The following is a 19,193-nucleotide window of genomic DNA, read 5'->3' as shown; positions in this document are numbered from 1 at the left end:
TTGTTATTTTCTTTCGGCACAACATGTTTTAAAACATGTTTTAAGTTCTCTGAATTAGCATTATTTCTAAATTAACACCGAAAATGCTCAATTCTGCTATTTTCGTGGTGAAATACGCTTATAATTTTTCTGTAGTGAGACTGCCGATCTTTTCGAAAAGTTACGATATTTGAAACGTGAACCTTCTCTACGATAAACGTTCTCTGTTATAAATTTACGCTCTCTGATATAATAAAGTTTCCACTCATAGATGGCGCTCAAAACAAAAACAGAATGTCGACGATTTTAATTACTATTTTGCTTTAAGCATTACCCATTACTATAGAATTCTAGACCATTTTAACTGTTTACAAATCATTATTTATTTATTTAGTTACTTATTTATATATGTAAGTATGAAATGTATTAAATAATTTAATTGCAGTGGTAAATAGTTTCAAATAATATTGTTTTGCTTTGAGGCATAATAATTGCATTGGCAACAACCCGAATTACTCGTGAAGTTAGCTGCAATTGTTTGTATTCGCTAAAATCAAATTAAAACGGGAATCTGTATAAAGTGAGTCCAACTGAATATTATTTTGTGCATTTCTGCAAATATACATTTATATTTTGTCCCACAAGTTTTTCCAGAATTGAACTAATAAATAAAGGTCATTAAAAATATAGTTATTGCTTCCTAATTTGCTTTGTTACCGAAAAATAGTCAAATGGAATGCTTTGAAAACAAAGAAGCGCGAACCGCTAATTATGGTGACCGCTCTACAGAAGCGCCAAAGTTGTTGAATTGCAATGCAGTTAATCGTGCGGTATTAAAGGAATTGAATTCCAACAATGAAAGCAATTTGGTAAGCCAACAATCAACGTGTTTGAAATAGTGTACCTCCTATAAAATAAAATCATTTTCTAACAAGTGTTCAGATTTTCCAGGAGTTAAAAACATTACTACATAAGAATTTTTCAATAACTAGTGGTTATATTTATATTAAAATGGGTATGTACGGATAGAGGGGGTCCAGATCAAGCAAATATATATATATAACCACTGACTTATCTTTATTGAGTTATTTGTATTTAAAGTTAAAAAAAAAATTATATTTAAAATATTTATAACCAATTTTACACTTATATTTTTTACTTTAATATATACTAACACATCACTAATTCTGCTCTACACAGCTATGTAATACGCTTATAAATAACTTTAATCTTCCGAAATCGGAGGATGATATCCTAAATCTCATCCAATAATTCAATTAGTACTGCTTAGTTTAAAGATTTGTATGCTTATTTTCATAATATGAAATATTACAGTTTGCAAGCTCAATTTATTAAATATATGTAAAAAACGAGGTAACTAAGGGCTTTTATAAATCTCCCAACTATGTGTATACTATTATGCACGTCAATACATCCAGATGTCATTCTTTTCCCTTCAACTGTTGTTTCTGAGGAATGGCCCCTAGATGTTCCTAGGAGACAGTTTTGGTCCAAGCAGATAACTGCAGGGGTGATTTCTGCGAAAGGACTTCATTATTCTTCTTAACTGGTATGGCCCAGAAGGCGAACTAGGTGCAAGTTCCACAGCCGAAGAGGCTAAGGTCACAGAAGTGCTTTGGCAACACAGGGCTACGTAACTTGTGATCCACTCCCTGTGTGTCTTAAGAGCTGAGAAGGTCTTAATAAGGCTCCATCCATTGAATGTATTCCACCTGACCGAGGTGTAGGCGATTTTAAATATATAATCAATGTTCATTATAATTTAAAATACAATAAAATAAGTTTGAACTGTGTATAATGATCTCAAAATAGTTTATGGTTATGAATCCGGATACATTCCAATTACATAGTCCTAGCTTTTGTGCTTCTACGATGTTCTTGTTCAACAAATATATTGCTCGTTGTCACTGCCAAATAAACTATTCAGATTACGCGTAAAAAGAAATTTGACATATCATGTCAAAAGAGAAGACAATCAAATTAAAGCGGACCCTTTTTCTGGTATGAATAGAAATTCAAAATGGCCGATTTCGGAACGAATTTATGGCTTAAAAAAGTGGAAAGAATATCATGATATAATAAATATTAATTTTGTTGCAGCATGAATCAGTAGTAGGACATTAATTTTGAATATATGCACATAGCATTAATTTGCATGAATAGTGTCATAACTGAAAAAAAAAAAAACAATTTTTACGTTGAGCATGCAGAACTATGCGCAATGTCATTATCCATATTGTGTACAAATTGCATATTGATGCATAGAAACATAAACTGCGAGATAAGAACGCTCAGCTTTTATTCAATAAATTTTTGGTATTTTCCTATATTTTCAAAGTAAGAGATAATTGAAAACTTTAAACGGTTGTCGATTTTTTTGAGTTATGCCACTATTCAAGTAAGGAAACTATTTGTCATTGCGCTAGCCTAATTAGCTATCTTTATCAGACAAATATTTCTAATTTGGGGATATAACATAATAAAATCATATGAAAGTACTTTTTTGCTTAAAATTGGATTAAGCTGTTATACATATGTATTGACTGAAAAAACTGTATGCAGATGTTGATCATATTCAATTATATTATAATTTTGTAACTTTAAAGTTCTGCCAACCTCATTTCACTTGCAGTTTTCGACGACGAGTTGGACGCGACCGAGTTTTATTAGACATTATATTTGTTTATTCAGTTCTACGAAATTTTTTTATTTGGTTTTGAATTATTCATGTGTATACAAAAACAGGGGTTTCCAATAAGATTGATTTGATCTGTTTTCAAAAACAAACAAACTAATTGTTAAGGAAATTCAATTATTTTGTATTTAATGTGAAAAACAATCGATACAAATAAATTCTGCATATAACATCATTCAAATGGCCTCCATGACTTCTTTGTCAGAAACGAATTTGATGAACTCAATTTTGCACAGGTGAACGATTACTACGACCATAAAATGCTAAAACGCACGAAAAGTTGCAATTTATTCGATTATTTTGATAATAAAATATATAATTTGAAAACGTTGCCTGGCGTATATCTTTCCAACATTGTAAACATTACTGAATACTATGAAAAATATTACAGATCATGGCATTAAAAATGGCCGAACGACTTAGACTTACTTAGAACACATATCATCCCTATTGGAAAACCCCTTTTGGTACAATATGAGCGTGCCTATGTACGTATTACTTTCTTAAACGAAATGCTATTTTGACTGGTAATTTTTTCCTATTGTGGAATTTATTGCAATTCTTTTTAGCAAATGGGAAGTCGGACCGCTGGGCCATAAAAATACAAACAGTTCGCTCATAGTCATATGTATTCGCAATTATTTTTTTTTATTTTCTTTGCTATATATGACACCATAAGTTGCGGTAGCGCTGGCGACGCTGCAAATGCCTTTTTAATAGGCAGTCCATTTTCGTATGTGCTTCCACTAAGCTATCGAGCTTTTTTACTTGTTTATACACAAAATATCGAATGTTGGCCGGGAGAGTTGTGGACACAATGGAGCGAAGCGTTCTGAACGTAGTCAGCCCATACGGGAAGTGAAATGCTACTTTTGTGTCTAAACCACGAGCAATGCGACTCCATGAAATTTTGTGCAGAATGAAAGCATAGTATGAGTGATCTACAACGTCATGATCGCCGATGCTCTTACTGATTGTTTTGCTTTTATTAACGCTTTTCGGCGTCCAATAACACCGCAGCCAGCCATGCCACCCATCAAACTTTCTGTCTGTCTGCCTGCCCGTCTATCCGATCGTCCACCCGATCAAGCTCGTGCTGCTGGCAGTAAAAGCGCAGCAATATTTTCGCTTTTCTTTTTCTACTATATAGCACGTAAAACTTTTGTATGTTTGAGTAATATGATTTTTTTTTTTGTTTTCTTATAATCGTTATTGAGTTGCTTCTGTCGTTGAACTTTTTTGCTATTTTACATTTTTTGCCAGTTGGTTGTAAGTTTTGACGGAAACGGTTATTCGCCAAATTGCAAACAGTGCTATCTGAATTTTCAATTTTGAAACAAAAAAATAATAATTAAAACCGCTAGTGTGTGCCATGATAAAATTAGTATTATTCTTTTTGAAATAAATATCATATATGCCTTTTCTAATATAAGGCAATTTTAAATATATTTCCGTAAATGTTAAAAATATTGATAAATATTGTTCAATAAAAAGGAGCTATGGGAAATTTAAGTGGGAAGCAAAATTCTAAGGTACCTCCTGATGTGTTATTGTAATGTTTTTAAGCTGGCCATTGGCACAATAAATAAAATAAATTGGTGGGAAATGTACGGAAATATGCACTGTACTAAGTGAATAAATGTCTTCCAATTCGAATTATAAGATATAACCACTGTTTCGATTGGTCTACGCATCCGCAGCAAACCCAAATAATCAAACAGCCACTGAAGCAAATTTGAAAAAAAAAAAAAAGTTCTTATACTGGCTATCTGTGCATGAATACGTTATCTATATGGCAGATCATGTGTAAATAATAGATCATTAACAAATATTTTGTTTACTAAATTAAAAAAAGGTAGTCAGCTACCTCGTAATACGAAAAATTGTCAAGGCAAAAGCGCAATCTCAAATAATCAACTGATCGCGCACATAAATGTGAATTAAAAATAATAAGTTCGTTCTAAGAAATCAACAATAATAAAGCGGTTTCTTATTTGAAATAAAAATTATTCGTCAATTATGAAAATTAAAATCAAACATCTGCATAGATTTCAATTTAAATTTGAAGACAACTGTCGCAATATTTTTTTATAAAATCTGTTGTGTTAACGTGGTTTAAAAGTTGTAGAGGCAGTCAAAAACAAGAAAAGCCTAAAAAGAAAAAGCAAAAGTTCCGACTTTCACGCACATGACGCATTCATATTATAATTAGGCATTAAGGTGTTCATCGGGAGGTTATGAAATGGCAACTTGGACATTTCTGTCACTTGTTGCTAAATAAAATAAAAAGCATGTACCAAAGTAATTGAATTAAAATCCCACCGTTAATGTTCAAAAATATTTGAGCAAAAAGAAAACTTTAACAACCGAATTTAAGTAAAAATTACAAATTTAAGCTAGCTTTTACATACATATACATACTTGCTCTAAATATCCATAGTTACGTTGATTGTGCATTGAACTAATTATATTTATTTTTACACTCAAAGGTCACTTTTAATTAATTGCAATATAATTGATTACAATACATTTTTAAGAGGCGTGAGTATATTGTTATATAATGTAATTTTTCTAACTCCAATTAATGCCGTTGCATATTGCATACATTTCTCTGAAAATAAATATTAATAATTATTAATAAAAGTATTTGAAAGTGTTTCGATTTACGTACATAGTATAATTTTGTACTAATAAATGCAGAAATTAATTCATACCTCAGTATAATTTTGTACTAATAAATGCAGAAATTAATTCATACCTCCCCTATCCGAGTTTTCTGTCTTTTCAGCCTAAGTATATTTGAATTCCTTAGCTAAGGTGAATTGATACCTGAAATGGGTGAAAGGTAGTAAGATTTATTAGCTATATGAAAACACTTAACAGGGTATAGTAAATTTGCACGAAGTTCATAACCCCCACAAGAAAGCGTCGGTTACTCTAAAGTATAGACATATGTATGTATGTATATACCTGATTAGCCTGAGGAGCTGAGGCAATTTACCTCTGTTTGCCTGTATGTATACATATATGCGAACTCCCTCCCTTGATTTAGAAATATCCATCAATATAAAGTTTTTCACAATCCCTTTTCTACCCAGGAAGCTATTGTTTTGTTGTTACCGCCGACATCGTATAACTATATCAACCAAATTTCTGACACCTCCAACAGTAGAAATAGATAAACCTGGATAATAAAGCTGATCACTTCATAAATACCGGGTAGGCTGAAAACAACTCAACGTGCGATAACTCCCAAAATAAATGTGATAGAAATATTTGCATCAAAATTGGACATTAGTCGTGTCACTGCTCACCTATAGGCTATCAGTACCTACTCGATCAATTTTAGAAAAAATTATGCATAATATTACACCGAAATTTTTATGTTATATTAGGGCGAAACCTAACTACAATCACACCTACTTCCAATATATAATCATTTTAAATACGAGATAACGAACATGTAGAACCCAGTGTCCATGGCTAACTTTATGCCGAAAATATTGAGAGAATACGATAATAAAGTGCCCTTTGTATTAAAACTGAGTAAAATATGAATATATAAATATTTATTTAATTTTCGGTTTACTTTAAATCGTATGTGAGTTATTACGAAAATTCATACGAAATAACGGATATATTAAAGTTTAAATCCGAGAACGTGTGAAATCGGTCCACGAATTGCCCAAACTTCCATATACCACATAATAGTTTTCGATATTTTAGTGGACTGTCAAACATGTCGGTCAGAGTGTGAATTAATTTGCGTGGAATCATCTGTGAGTATTGCCAAACATTAAAGGGGAGCTTGCTTTAGAAGCTTCAAAAAATCGATTTTTTTTTTTTTTGCTTAAATCCTGCCCGTCCGGCAAAAGCACATGCCAGATGCATCGGGTAATTGCTTACCAAAGGCAGAATATAAAAGATTTCGTATTAAAAAAATTTACGGATGATGTTTAACTATAAACTCTAGAAATTTCGCTTTAATCAATTATTACTTTCTCTCCCAAAAAATCGATTTTTTGTAGCCTCTAAAGCAAGCTTAATGTAATTTCTTGACGCACTATAAACTACTTTCCAACTTTCCGCATAACTTAAACTGAAAATGTTGGCCAACAAGTTTAATATTTTACTGAAATGAAGTGAATATGTTTGCCAAAGCATAATGTTGTTTAACGGTGATTATAAACTTAATCACTCTACAATTTAGTCCAAACCCAAAATTTTTTTAATATAAACTTTTGCCAAACCTGAAAATATTTCTCCGGCTTTGAGCCCTGTAATTTGGTTTGGTCACCCGAATTTAGCCCTTCCCTGCTAATTTTCATATCCCTTTTAAATGTTTCCTTCAATTGACCACTGTTTTGCTACTGTGCATATAAACATACGCATACATACATATGCATATGTATATGTATCGAATTTAAAATAAAAATAAACCAAATAAGAACAAATCAACCGAAATAAAAATTTGAAAATTGGTGCATAAACACATTAGAACCCAATGAGCATTGTAGCAGTTGCAATACAACAATTCTCAGCAATGTGATCTTTCTCTACACTACAACCCACACCCCCACCACGGCTATTGCCACATTCAAACTTGTCGCCCCGCTTGCGTGGGCAGCACCGTGTATAAATTAGAACAAAAGACACTAACAGTGGCCTCCAGTTCGTGTGCCCACACTTTTGTAATAATTGCACATTCATGCGGCCGCTACCCTCAATCTCTTGCTCTCTTTTCCTGAACATCTGTGCCTAGGCTTTTGTTTTTTAGTTGTTCTCTGTGTGCAAGAAAGCCCCAAGTTGTTGCATTTATCATTTACAAATACGCTTCTGGTATTGGGCCACGGCAAAAAGACTTCTCCACATAGCCTTTCACTCATTTGCTTCGCTCTGGTTCTTGGCTCTGGCTCTTCATGTTTCTGTTGACTTTTGTGTGTATTTTATTTTTTTTTTGTAATGGAAATTTCTTGCTTGTCACGAGGATGCAATGCTGCGACGCTTGTCTGCTCGATATTGTAGTTTGGTGCTGCTATATTTAGCCAACTGATGCCAATGTGTAAATTCTATTCTTTTTACTTGTTTTACCTCATTTCATTTAATTTCTGACGTTGGCGCGCCTCTATCGTGCCTATGCGCTTGCTCATTTTGACAGGCGAATGTGTGACTGTGTTTATATATGCACATATTGTAACAATGTATTCTGTCCGATCAAATTGTATACATTTACCAGCTACAAAACGGTTTTTATTGCTAACAGTGAAAAAGTTCAAATATACAAAGGGCTTGGATGTAGACCAATTAGAAAGAGAATAACATCAGTACGTTTATTCCAACTTTATACTTAATTGATAAAAACTTGGTGACCGGACTTCTTGCCCGAATTGGAGTCCCAGTAGTTTCAAGCAGGCTGATGATTTTCAATGAAAAACCTTCTATACCGAGCAGCGATGTTAGTACCCAGTTTTGACATGATGGTATAAAATTTATCCATAAAGGCATTGAAATAAATTATATACATAATTCTTGGCATATTTTGGACATGTTTCTTCGAAAGATGTTAGCTCCATATAAGTTTTTTGAAAGAATTAATGAATGTCATATATTTACAATCCTTATTGTTTCGCTTATTCCAAAGTTATGCGCCTTCACATCCCAACGAACGCGAAAAGCAAACGTATGCCATATACATACATATATTTTACATTCAAATCATAACACAAACAATATTACATTAAATTTTTAATTTAATTAGCCCTCCACACTCCTTGCTCCCTAACACTCAACCCATATTGTTGTATTATTGTAATAGTGCAGTTCACCCCTGTCTGCTTTACGTAGTCTTTTATTGCAGTCACTTATGCACATTCCAAGGTACATGCACCCATGTCGTTTGCGCTGCACTTATTAGCACCGGCTCCACTTAGTAGCTTGAAAGTGCTGCAAGTGTTACTCTCTACACGTTGACTCTTTAGAGCGCTTCAACTTCGTGGTCTTGGATTGCAGCGCATTTCTTCTGTTGCCTATATTCTTCTGAATGCTCATTTTTCTGCATTTTATAGCGCATATGTGTGTTTGTGTGGTATCTTATAATCAGAAGACAACCAAGTCACTCCCACCTCTCGAGAAACCATTGACTGGCGGTTCGCCTGCTGTTGTACATGATTATTCGTTGTTGCACCATGTTGTCGGCTGTATCACCATCGCATCGCATTACACTACATTACAATTTGTGTTGCGCTTAATAGTTTTGCATTTTTGTGTTCGTTCATTGCTTGATTTTGGTTTTCGGGAAGTGCTAAATCTATGAACTAGTTCGTGTGCTTTTAGTGCAACTAAATATGCGAATTTCGTCGATCGAAAACTTATAGAGTGGATATAATTCCATATGTATATAGTATACGTATGTTGTGCATATGTTGCAGCGGAAATCAATCCTATTTATTTTGGACTATTAAATGTGAAACTGAACAAACTGAAAAATTCTTAAAACTTTATTAAGTGGCTGAAGTTAAAGGGCTAAGAGGTAAGAGGTTTACTATATTACAATATTTTTCTCTGTTTTCGCATTTTTTTTGTTATTAATAAGTTATTTGCTGATGAAAGTGAGTTTTCATTACTGAACAAATAACGTATCGCGTTGATAAAATATTAATTGATAATATTTTTAGTAAGAGCCATTGTCCATGTTAGTTTTTAAGTAAATAAATATTATCATCTTCAGCAAGTGCAAGAATCTGAGTGGTTGTTGTTGTTGTAACGGCAGAATCTGAGTGGTAATTTTCGTCACTCAGCAGTGAGGCATCCAAGAAATATTTTTGTGGAACTTCTTAAAACATCAATCGAAAAATAATTCAGTCCTATGGGTAAAGAAACTTAAAAAACGTTCATCTCATCTCCAATAATTATTTCAATTTAGTTAGAGATGTCTGGTTTTCATATTTTTAAGAAATTTTTACGTTGGTCCTAGTCTCATTTGAAAACATATAAAATTCATAAGCTTAAAAGTTTAACATGTTTTATAATTTAAGAATTCTAGCCTTGGGTGTCAATTAATTAAGAAGTACTTTATATTACTGTGAAGCTATCTGGTGTCATGCAGAAAGTTACAATGAGGATATGTTTCGTTCCGGTAAATATGAAAGGGATACATCAGAATTAAGCAATTATACATATATTAGGTTGTCAAATATCTCCGTTCCGCTTTTTTGCTCTTTATTCAATGCTCTATAAAAAGTGTTACAGTGATCGGATTTAGTTCAAATATGAGCTGTTTCGTTCAATAATCTGTTTCCATTTAGACGGCAACTTCAGAACAACCCCTTGTAGAAGCCCACCTCCTTATTTGCGCAGAACTCGGACAGACTCGGGTGTCGCCATGGACAGGAACAGGTGGTAATCACTTGGCGCTATGTCCGGGCTATATGGTGGACGCTATAAAACCTCCCATCCGAGCTCCCGTAGCTTCTGACGAGTCATCAACGGAGTGTGTGGTCTGGCGTTGTCCTGGTGGAACACTACACCCTTCCTGTTGGCCAATTCTGGTCGATCGCCTTCAAACGGTTCAGTTGTTCGTAAAAACACACAGCAAAACGTTTCTGGCTGTCAATCCCGGCCTTGCCATTGTTTGGGACGATTCAGCGGCCTTCGACCACGACCGTTTTTGATCGATATTGTCGTATGTGATCCATTTTTCGCCAGTCACCAACCGTTGAGTTCGTTCCGTTTCAACAACATATCGCAGGCGTTGATTCGGTCCAGAAGGTTTTTTTGCGTCAAATCATGCGGCACCCAAACATAAATCTTTTTTGTGTATTCAGGCTTCTGCAGGTGGTTTAATATTGTTTGGTGACTAACTCCCATCTTCTGGACGATGTCACGAGATGCCACATGCCGGTCTAACTCGATGTTTTCCATGATTTGATCGGATCGAACTCGGATTCGTCGAAACCATTCCTCCGCAGTTTGAAGTGATAGAGTAATCCCCCAAAACACCATTAATCTCACGAAACGTTTCTTTAGCGGATTTGTCTTTAACGAAGGAAAACTTTAAAGTAGCGCAAATTTCGGACTCCATGTTTACACGTCTATAGTTGTTGAACGCAATATCCAAACTAATCATACAAACCATGACCTTTCAAAGATGTATCGTATTGCCAGATACGAGCTCTGTAGAGGATAATATGAAAAAAAAATTAAACTATGATACATTTTGTAATAAAGCTAATTTTATTTAGTAACGCATGTATTAGATCAGCGATGCGGGAAATTGCATCTGCTGCGCCTGACCAACAGTTGACCGACGGTAGGCTTTCATGTGGGGATCGTCCCTTGACCTAATTATTTCTAGGGGAATTTCTGCGAATGCGTTCGCGAACAGTTTTTATGGCTGTATTAGTTCAAACCGCACAAAGACGGCCACTTATTTTTCTGTCATCAGATGTAGATGTTTAGTACGAAGTATTATATTAATACTACGGTAGACAAATATTCTCAAAATAATAAAATAAATAAAAAATAACAATAAAAAGCTTATTCGCGGTTGTACCGAAGTTATCAAAGCCTTCACAATTAAATACACTTCATCCTAAAAGAATTCAGAAATTGCACCGTTGCATTAGAGAAAAGCCCATGCCAAAACTCGTAAAGATATCTCCTCTAATGAAAAAGTTTCCAAAGAAGCGCTTGATTCCGATTGATAAGTTTGTATGCTAGCTATATACTATAGTAATCCGACTTGCACATGTTTCTTCGGATAATGCACTATTGATGAAGATAATAAACCAAGACACATTTTTTAAAGACATCTTGTCGACTGAAGAAGTTTTCCACCAAGATAATAAACCAAGACACATTTTTTAAAGACATCTTGTTGACTGAAGAAGTTTTCCATACTAGCACTTGATTCCTTTGGTATGGCAGCTATATAATCCTATTATTCCAATCTGAACAATTTATTTTTAGAATGCAACATTGTGTTGAGCAATAACCCATCTGAAATTTCGTGACGATATCTCATGCAAGGGCATGATTTTAATAGTTTAGTTTGGAATGAGCCGAGAAATATTGAGGAGTCACGTTCCAAAAAAAAATAACATACTTGTACCAGCATTCTTCTATTATTGCTGCAACCTTTCTTCCTAGGTTAAAATAAGATTTCTTATACGAATCCATAGTTCAATTAAAATTTACTTATTCTTTTAATAAAAGAAAAATTAATAAGCATCTATTTTATTTACAATCTTCAATTTGTTGAACTGTGCATTCGAAAATTAATTAACTAGTCAATTTTCGGACATTAGACCAACCCCTTTGTAACGCCGAATTTGCGAATGAAAATGAATTAATGAAGTCACGAAGCCGTGCTGATAATAAAATTTAACGGCAACCATCAACGGTGGAAACACAATCGCGGCATCCACAATAAATTAGTCTCACTGATCTGGTTGCCGATCAACGGCGCGATGTGATTGTACATAAACATTAGACGAGTGTAGTTATTGCGAGAAAGAAAACTGAAATGAGCAAGAGATCAATCAAGAGCGGCACAAATTAAAGAAATAAAGAAAATCGTGGAAAATTTCAATTCGATTTTGAACTTTTATACCAACATATACACAACTACAGTGAAAGGTGCTTGTTGATCGTAATTATCGCACGACAACGGCGCAATTAATAACTCAGACTGAGCAGCTGGCGAACGCCCGCACTTGCGCGCCACAGGAACAGCCTCCTCGAACATCTCTCGAATAGTTCATTTGTCTGCTTACGTTCAATTGTGGTTGCGCTGTTCAGACCGTCGCATATAATTGTGTTTACTCGAGTCCAAACTACACACATACATATGTACATACCATACAAAAGTATATGCTCGATCATATAAAAATACTCTGAATATTTTCGTTGAACTCACAGACAAGAAGCAACACCATAATTTTCAAAAATTTATATTTCCGTTTGAAGTAAAGAACTGAAAAAAAAAAAAATAAATAATTATATGAAAATAAAATAATTTGAAATTGTTTTAAAAAAGTAAAAGTGGTGCCGACGATCGCGACAAAAATTTTTACAAAGTTAATGGTGCATGTAGCAGTGATCCCCGGATCGCACAATATTTTTTAATTACGTGATTCTCTAACCTTTTTTGTTGTGAAAAAGAAAATATCGGCGAGCAATTTCGGCGGTATAGGAGGGCGTGACGCCACGCACTATAGGCGTTAACGTAAATAGCGTAAATCAATCGTGCGTGCTAAATGATTTTCACAAAACAAAACAAATAATTAAATTCAAATACGCAAATATAGCAAAACCAAAGGCATAAACCCGAGAAAAACGCATTCAGCAAACTTTTAAGTTGTCACAAGCTACCGAAATAAAACTCAAGCGCTTCTACTATAAAATTCGCAACCATATACAATGGAGTTCATTTCAAATCTTATAAAACGACCAATAAGTTTGGTACGCAGCGATTCCCTACCACCAGCGTCCAACGAGCCAAGACAAGATACAAGTAATTCACGTCCTATCTCACCGAAACAAACGCCGTCACCATCACACTCACCATTATTGACCTTTGATCGAGCCACCACGCCGGATCCACTACAACAACATTTAGTCAGTTCGCTGATGGTGACATCCAATATAATCGAAGCAATGAATCGACAAGACGAATTTCGCCCCATTACTGTGGCAGCAACAACACGTGCCTCTCTACCAATCAGTCAATCGCCTACACAAGCACAGTCACATTCTTTACAAACAAGCACCAGTAGCAATGTCAGCGCAGGTGGCAACATGAATCCTCCGTCCAACAACGTTGGCAACACAATCGAGGAGTTGCTCATAGAAATCAATAACAATTTAAGCAAACAAGATGATCTACTTGTACATACCGCCGGTGCACTAAGTCAACATCATTTGCCGAATCGACCATTATCATTATCTCCAACTGCTTTGACGCAGCCATTGGCGACTGAGGTATGTGATATTGCGCGAAACTACAGCATTCATGCCATATGCATTCGTGCGTTCTAATTAGTTGTTAATTACAACTTAATCTATTTAATCTGTTCATTTGTTGTGATCGAGGTTAGTGTGTCACTGTTGGAAGCTTTCAAGTGAAAGATCACAGTTATCAATGAGAGGTGTAAGCACATTCAATGTTTTCAGCGCATAAAAAAGACGTCAGTTGCAAGCCTGTAGCATATGTTCCTATTTATGGGCGTTCTTAAATGTATTATTCTGGAAACAATTCTATATCTAAATTTGTATTATTGTAAACTTACTGAATTTTCGTTTTAAACGCGTACATTTTCCCAAATCTACTACTACTCTACCCAAATGTTTTGAAATGTGTACTATCATTATAGCTAAATAGAGGACTTCAAAACTTTACAAACGCGTCGACGTGACAACCCTAAATAAAGCGACAAATTTAGGTCAAATTCTCACTTAAATTATAAAATGTATGCAAAATAAATGAAATGCAGAACGAATTAATTTATTAATAATACTCACATCCATTTGTACAAGCATTAAATATCACGCGTCAAGAAGTTTTTCAGAAAAATTACAATATTTCGGTTATCTGCTGCTATCTTCACTTCTTAGCACTCTGTCAAAATCAAATTTTGCAGCGCTGCCGCCGCGCACTTTTTTTTAGATAAGCGCCATACAAAAATTATGGACATGATGAATTTGTGACAATAATTAATCGCTGCGGCTTTTACTTATGGACGGCAGTAAGAGCGATTTTTGCAGAAGTTGCGGGCTCCAAAACCAACTTATCTGCGAAGAAGAGGAGGAACGCAAGAGCGCCTGAGATGCTATCTGTATTCTATTCTGTGACTCTGTGGTGTAAAATCCAGAGCACTTGCTCCTCCACCGTTACACAATGCATTAAAAACCAAAAATTCTGCAAACAGTTTGCTTTAAATCTAACATAATTTAATGTAAACCAATTTTGATTTATTTGCTCCTTTTTGTTTCCACGTTTTATTAAAAAACAATTTTTTTTTTTCATAGTATATGGGGTCGAATCTACATTTGAAAACTTTACGGGATATATTGTGCCCACTTTTTCTTAAATGCAGTTTTAAATTGAAATATGTTAAGAAAAGGACTTTAATTAACCGTATATTATTGTAATGCAAAATTCTGCACCAAAGACTATTGTTTTCTGGTTTATGACCAACTTCTGTCTGTGTGTGATTTTATCTATTTTAAACTAATTAAGCTATCAGAGGGTTAATTTGGTTAATTTGCAAAAATGTAATTAATTAATGACATGTAATTGTTTATACTTACTGATACTGATGAGTAGTATTTGCATTTGCATATAACTAAACTAAACCAAAGCGATTCGAATACACACCCATTTCATAGTCGTTCAATAATTATCTTTGTGGCCTTTTATGCCGCGTCGTTATTTTGTAGTGTGGGTTAGTTATGGTCACAGAAACTAGTGTATAAACTATATTATAGTGTTCATAATACTAGCAGAGTTAATAAAAAAAAATAGTGAAACGACAATAGACCTAGAACCCACTAAAAACAAAAGGATCAATAAAATAAAATAATAAATCAATAAAAATTAAAAAATACATTATTTTTGAATTATATGGAAGGTTTTATTCAGGATAGTTATAATGCTACGATTTGGGTATAGTATATGAATAGTTTTGTTCGATAACTTGCTGCCCCTTTGAAGATGATTTCATAATGTCACTTTCATTAAAATTTCTCGTCCCTATTGGCAATTGCTCTCTTGAGACAGTCCGTGCCAATTGACTACAGTTTGCGCCGGTTCACCTCGATTTGACGACAACCCCTTTCGCTTGAAATTGTCGTAAGTGAGCAAGTTTTGTTGCGATTCAGCGGCAATTCGCTGATATAAACTTGGTCCATGAGGTTTTGTGGCATTAACCTAGTATTTATGGGAAAAGTTCTTTAGTACGAAAACGTATATTTCTAACTTCATGCAACGTAGCCCGATACCTTTTATATAACGCGAGGCACTGGTAATAAGTAATAATTGCACAAATGGAAAGCCCACAAAGTATATATTTCCATCACTTATTGTTGTTATGTACACTTTCTTTTGACGCCAAAGGTATGAAGTATTTTAGAATTTCTGTTCATAGCTATTATTGTTTTTGTTTATTATTGTTTTTTTCCCCATAAACTTGAAGAGTATTAAATACCATTTAAAAAAAATCTATAATGTGATGTATTATATCACAAAAACTTAATAAAACAAGCAATGTAATAAACAAGTGTAGTTGCTTTTGATGCTGACTGTGTATGCATATGGTTTACAGTCGAATATACAAGTATATATAAAATACATATCGACATACATACATATATGAGTAATATCAAATGTTTTCAATATAAATTTGTTGTGCGTAATTCGAGTTTGTTTTATTTTAAATTCGCATTTTGAATTGGGATAGTTTTTTCAATAATACAATAAATAGCGAGTCTTATAATATACAAATTATGTGATGTCTTATACTTTCCCTATTTTACACACGACTGTAAATATCCACTCACAATACGAGCACGTAAAATGCTTTGTGTGACTTTAACCTTGCATTGCTTTTGCTAATTGAATTTCGAGTACATTTTCCCCCCAAAAAAGTAAAAAACAAAAGAGAACGTTCACTTCGATTGCACCGCCGCTAGAACACCTTTCACGAATAAACAAGTTTCCATACAATAACTTGATTATGATTGTTCAGTTTGTAAAGCTGCTATATGCGGACTACTAACCGATCTGAGTAACTTGTTCGGAGATTATGGCGTTGCCTCACATAAACCTATGGCGCTTCAGATATAAAAGTTTTCAAAACAAGGACAAGTTTGTATATCAGCTATGTATGTATGTATATGCTATGGTGGTCCGATTTGTTGTAACGTTTTAGCGTTGTTTTGAACAAGAATTAAAGAAAATACATCATAAAATAAAAAACTTTTCCACACAAGGGCTTGATTTTGATCGTTCAGTTTGTGTGGCAGCTGTATGCTATAGGTATCTGATATCGGTAATTCCGACAAATGAGCAGCTTTTAGGAGCGAAAAGGACGTTAGCCAAATTTCAAATCAATATCTGAAGGACTGGCTTGAGTATATAGTATACATACATATGAATATGGCTAAATCGACTCAACTCGTAGAGCTGATATTTTAAAGGATATCCGACGTTTTCATCAGAGTGTTACAAACTTCATTTCAAATTGGATATGTCTTGTTCGGGGTATAACAAAGGTGGTGCTGTTAAAATGCGCCAAGGAAAACAATAGGTTAATACAAAATAGAGGGAACTAGGTACACATTTGACTTAGTGTGAGCAAAGCCAAAAAAATGCAGTCTATGCACATACACTTAAATATATCGTTTTGCAAATAGGCCGCCATAACAGTCAGACGCCACCGCCAATTTACTACATAATATATGCATACATACATATGTATATGTATACATATACATACATACACACATTATCTCAAATTAATTGCATTTTGCTACAGAAAGGCAAGGCTGGTCGTCTAAAGCGTATAACCATGAGTGCCGGTACAAAGAAGATGTTACCGGCGGTGGTGCCCGGTCTAGCCTCAGTGAACTGAATTGTGTTGCCAGTTGGCGGGTTGCCTGCGAAAATCACACGAAATGCAGATTTTAAATTTACATAAAAACCAAATAAAACGTATTCATTTGCGAAATAGGCAACACAAATTGCGTTTTATTTTATATTCAAAACTATCAGTAGCGACACGACCACTCTATGTCATAGACACATGGGTGAGTGTTGTTGTTGTTGTAACAATTGCTTGGTGGCTGCAGCGCCATAAGTTTATTTTGAAAATTTCTAAACTAGCAAGTTTCGCTGCACCTGTCTTAGCCTGTTTGTGTTTTGATTTTTCTTTTCATGTCTGCAATGCGCGCACCTAAATTCGCACACAATATCATATTTATAAATTTCACTGTCAAAAGCATGTAAAAAATCGAGAAGGATGCAACACTCCTGCTGCACTTGGTGGCTTTGTTGTGTAGTTCATTTACGAAATTTCTTCACGGTCGCACACACGTGAACTTCACACATTAACTAGCTCTTGACATTGGAAAAGTTTTAATTTTTATTTTGGCTTGATTTCATTATTTACTCGTGTTTTATTTCATTGCAGTATAACGCAGTTTGCTCGCAAAACGCAAATCTCAAAGCCACGCCCTCAACACAATCCACAGAGTCATTGTCTTCGTCGTCGTCGCTACTAAAATCAACTGCTATGGCACCTGTGGCTGATAGCGTTTCTACAACATCTTTTACAGTCACCGAAACTGAGCCGAAAGCAGGGTCTTTCGATGGATCCACTCCAGTATCGCTTAAAACGGGTGCTAATATAGATATTAAATGCGGTATGCAATATTAAACTAAATTTTGATTTACTTTTTTATTATTCGAATTTTTTTGCAGAGACAGCCAGCGATTTGATTGAAACAAAAACACCAGAAATGCTCACAGCGCTTAATCTGAATGCGGAAGGTAAGCTTAAGCACAAAATAAGTTTCACAACTTATCCTCCTTGGGAAAACCAAGTCAGTCAGTTTAAAACCACATCAATCTGCTTAAGGGGGAGCCTAATTTAGAGGCTTCAAAAAATCGATTTTTGATGATTTTTTTGGGAGGGAAAGAATTAAGTGATTAAAGCAAAATTTCTAGGATTTATAGTTATATATTTAAACATCATTCACAAATTTCTTGAATACGAAATCTTTGATATTCTGCCTTTGGGAAGCAATTGCCCAATGCATCACGCATGTGCATTTGTCGGACGGCGGGCAGGATGCAGGTCGCAATTTCTATCTGAAACAAAAAATTCGAAAAGATTCATATTTTTTAATAATTTATCTTCTAGTTAAACTAAATAAATTCCAAAACAAAGTGTAAAATTTTATAAATTTTTTAAAAATTTAAAAAAAAATGGTTTTTGACAAAAAAAAATTTAAAAAAAATGTATTTAATTTTGTTTAAAAATATGTTCAAACCTGACTTTTCTTAGTTTTTTTTTTAGTTTAAATAGAATATAATTGAATGCCAAAGATAATAAACTTTGGCCCAATTCCATGCACGTTTAGTTTTTCCTATCCTGCCCGCCAATTAAGAAAAATCGTCAAGGTTTTCGCTATAACTGCTAGACAATCGGTTACTATTTTCCTTCTAGCTTCCAAAATATTTTAAATTCCTTTAAAAACTTGGGGGACATATTCTTTGATTATTTTTAAAGAGATTTAAGCAAAAAAAAAAAAGATTTTTTGAAGCTTCTAAATCAGGCTCCCCCCGTAAAAATGCCATCCTTTTTGTTAAACTCTTAGGGCACTATTATGTTGATGAAGCTATTTATTAGAACAGTTCCGGTTCTTCTGTGACATTGCTTTTGAAATAATTTGGGGCATTCTGCTTTGATCGGTTTGAATCGATTATATAATCGAGTAT

General features: G+C 34.3%; 1 protein-coding gene and 1 long non-coding RNA gene across 7 annotated transcripts in view; one reads left to right on the top strand and one right to left on the bottom strand.

Moving 5' to 3' along the window:
* The first annotated feature begins 549 nt into the window (after positions 1-549).
* Positions 550-19,193, top strand: part of LOC108974179 (transforming acidic coiled-coil-containing protein 2) — a 32,074-nt gene continuing 13,430 nt past the window's right edge. For 3 of the 6 annotated variants that reach the window (XM_018941877.1, XM_018941876.1, XM_018941875.1), the window contains exons 1-3: positions 12,744-13,675; positions 17,884-18,115; positions 18,174-18,242. In XM_018941877.1, the coding sequence (XP_018797422.1) occupies positions 13,115-13,675; positions 17,884-18,115; positions 18,174-18,242 (862 nt within the window). In that variant the 5' untranslated portion in view covers positions 12,744-13,114. Of the gene's footprint in view, positions 849-8,881; positions 9,225-12,743; positions 13,676-17,398; positions 17,501-17,883; positions 18,116-18,173; positions 18,243-19,193 lie in introns of those variants that run through there. The other 3 variants (XM_018941878.1, XM_018941879.1, XM_018941880.1) reach the window with 3 other exon arrangements.
* The window catches only part of LOC108974183, a 29,925-nt gene continuing 15,857 nt past the window's right edge, over positions 5,126-19,193 (bottom strand). The window contains exons 2-3 of the long non-coding RNA XR_001993788.1: positions 5,454-5,524; positions 5,126-5,306 (exon numbers count right to left, since the gene is read on the bottom strand). This is a non-coding gene — a long non-coding RNA (uncharacterized LOC108974183). The remainder of the gene's footprint in view (positions 5,307-5,453; positions 5,525-19,193) is intronic.

This window comes from Bactrocera latifrons, unplaced genomic scaffold (genome assembly GCF_001853355.1).
Source record: "Bactrocera latifrons isolate USDA-ARS-PBARC rearing strain unplaced genomic scaffold, ASM185335v1 scaffold_538, whole genome shotgun sequence".
Lineage (NCBI taxonomy): Eukaryota > Metazoa > Arthropoda > Insecta > Diptera > Tephritidae > Bactrocera > Bactrocera latifrons.
This window is presented reverse-complemented; position numbering and strand designations above follow the sequence as displayed.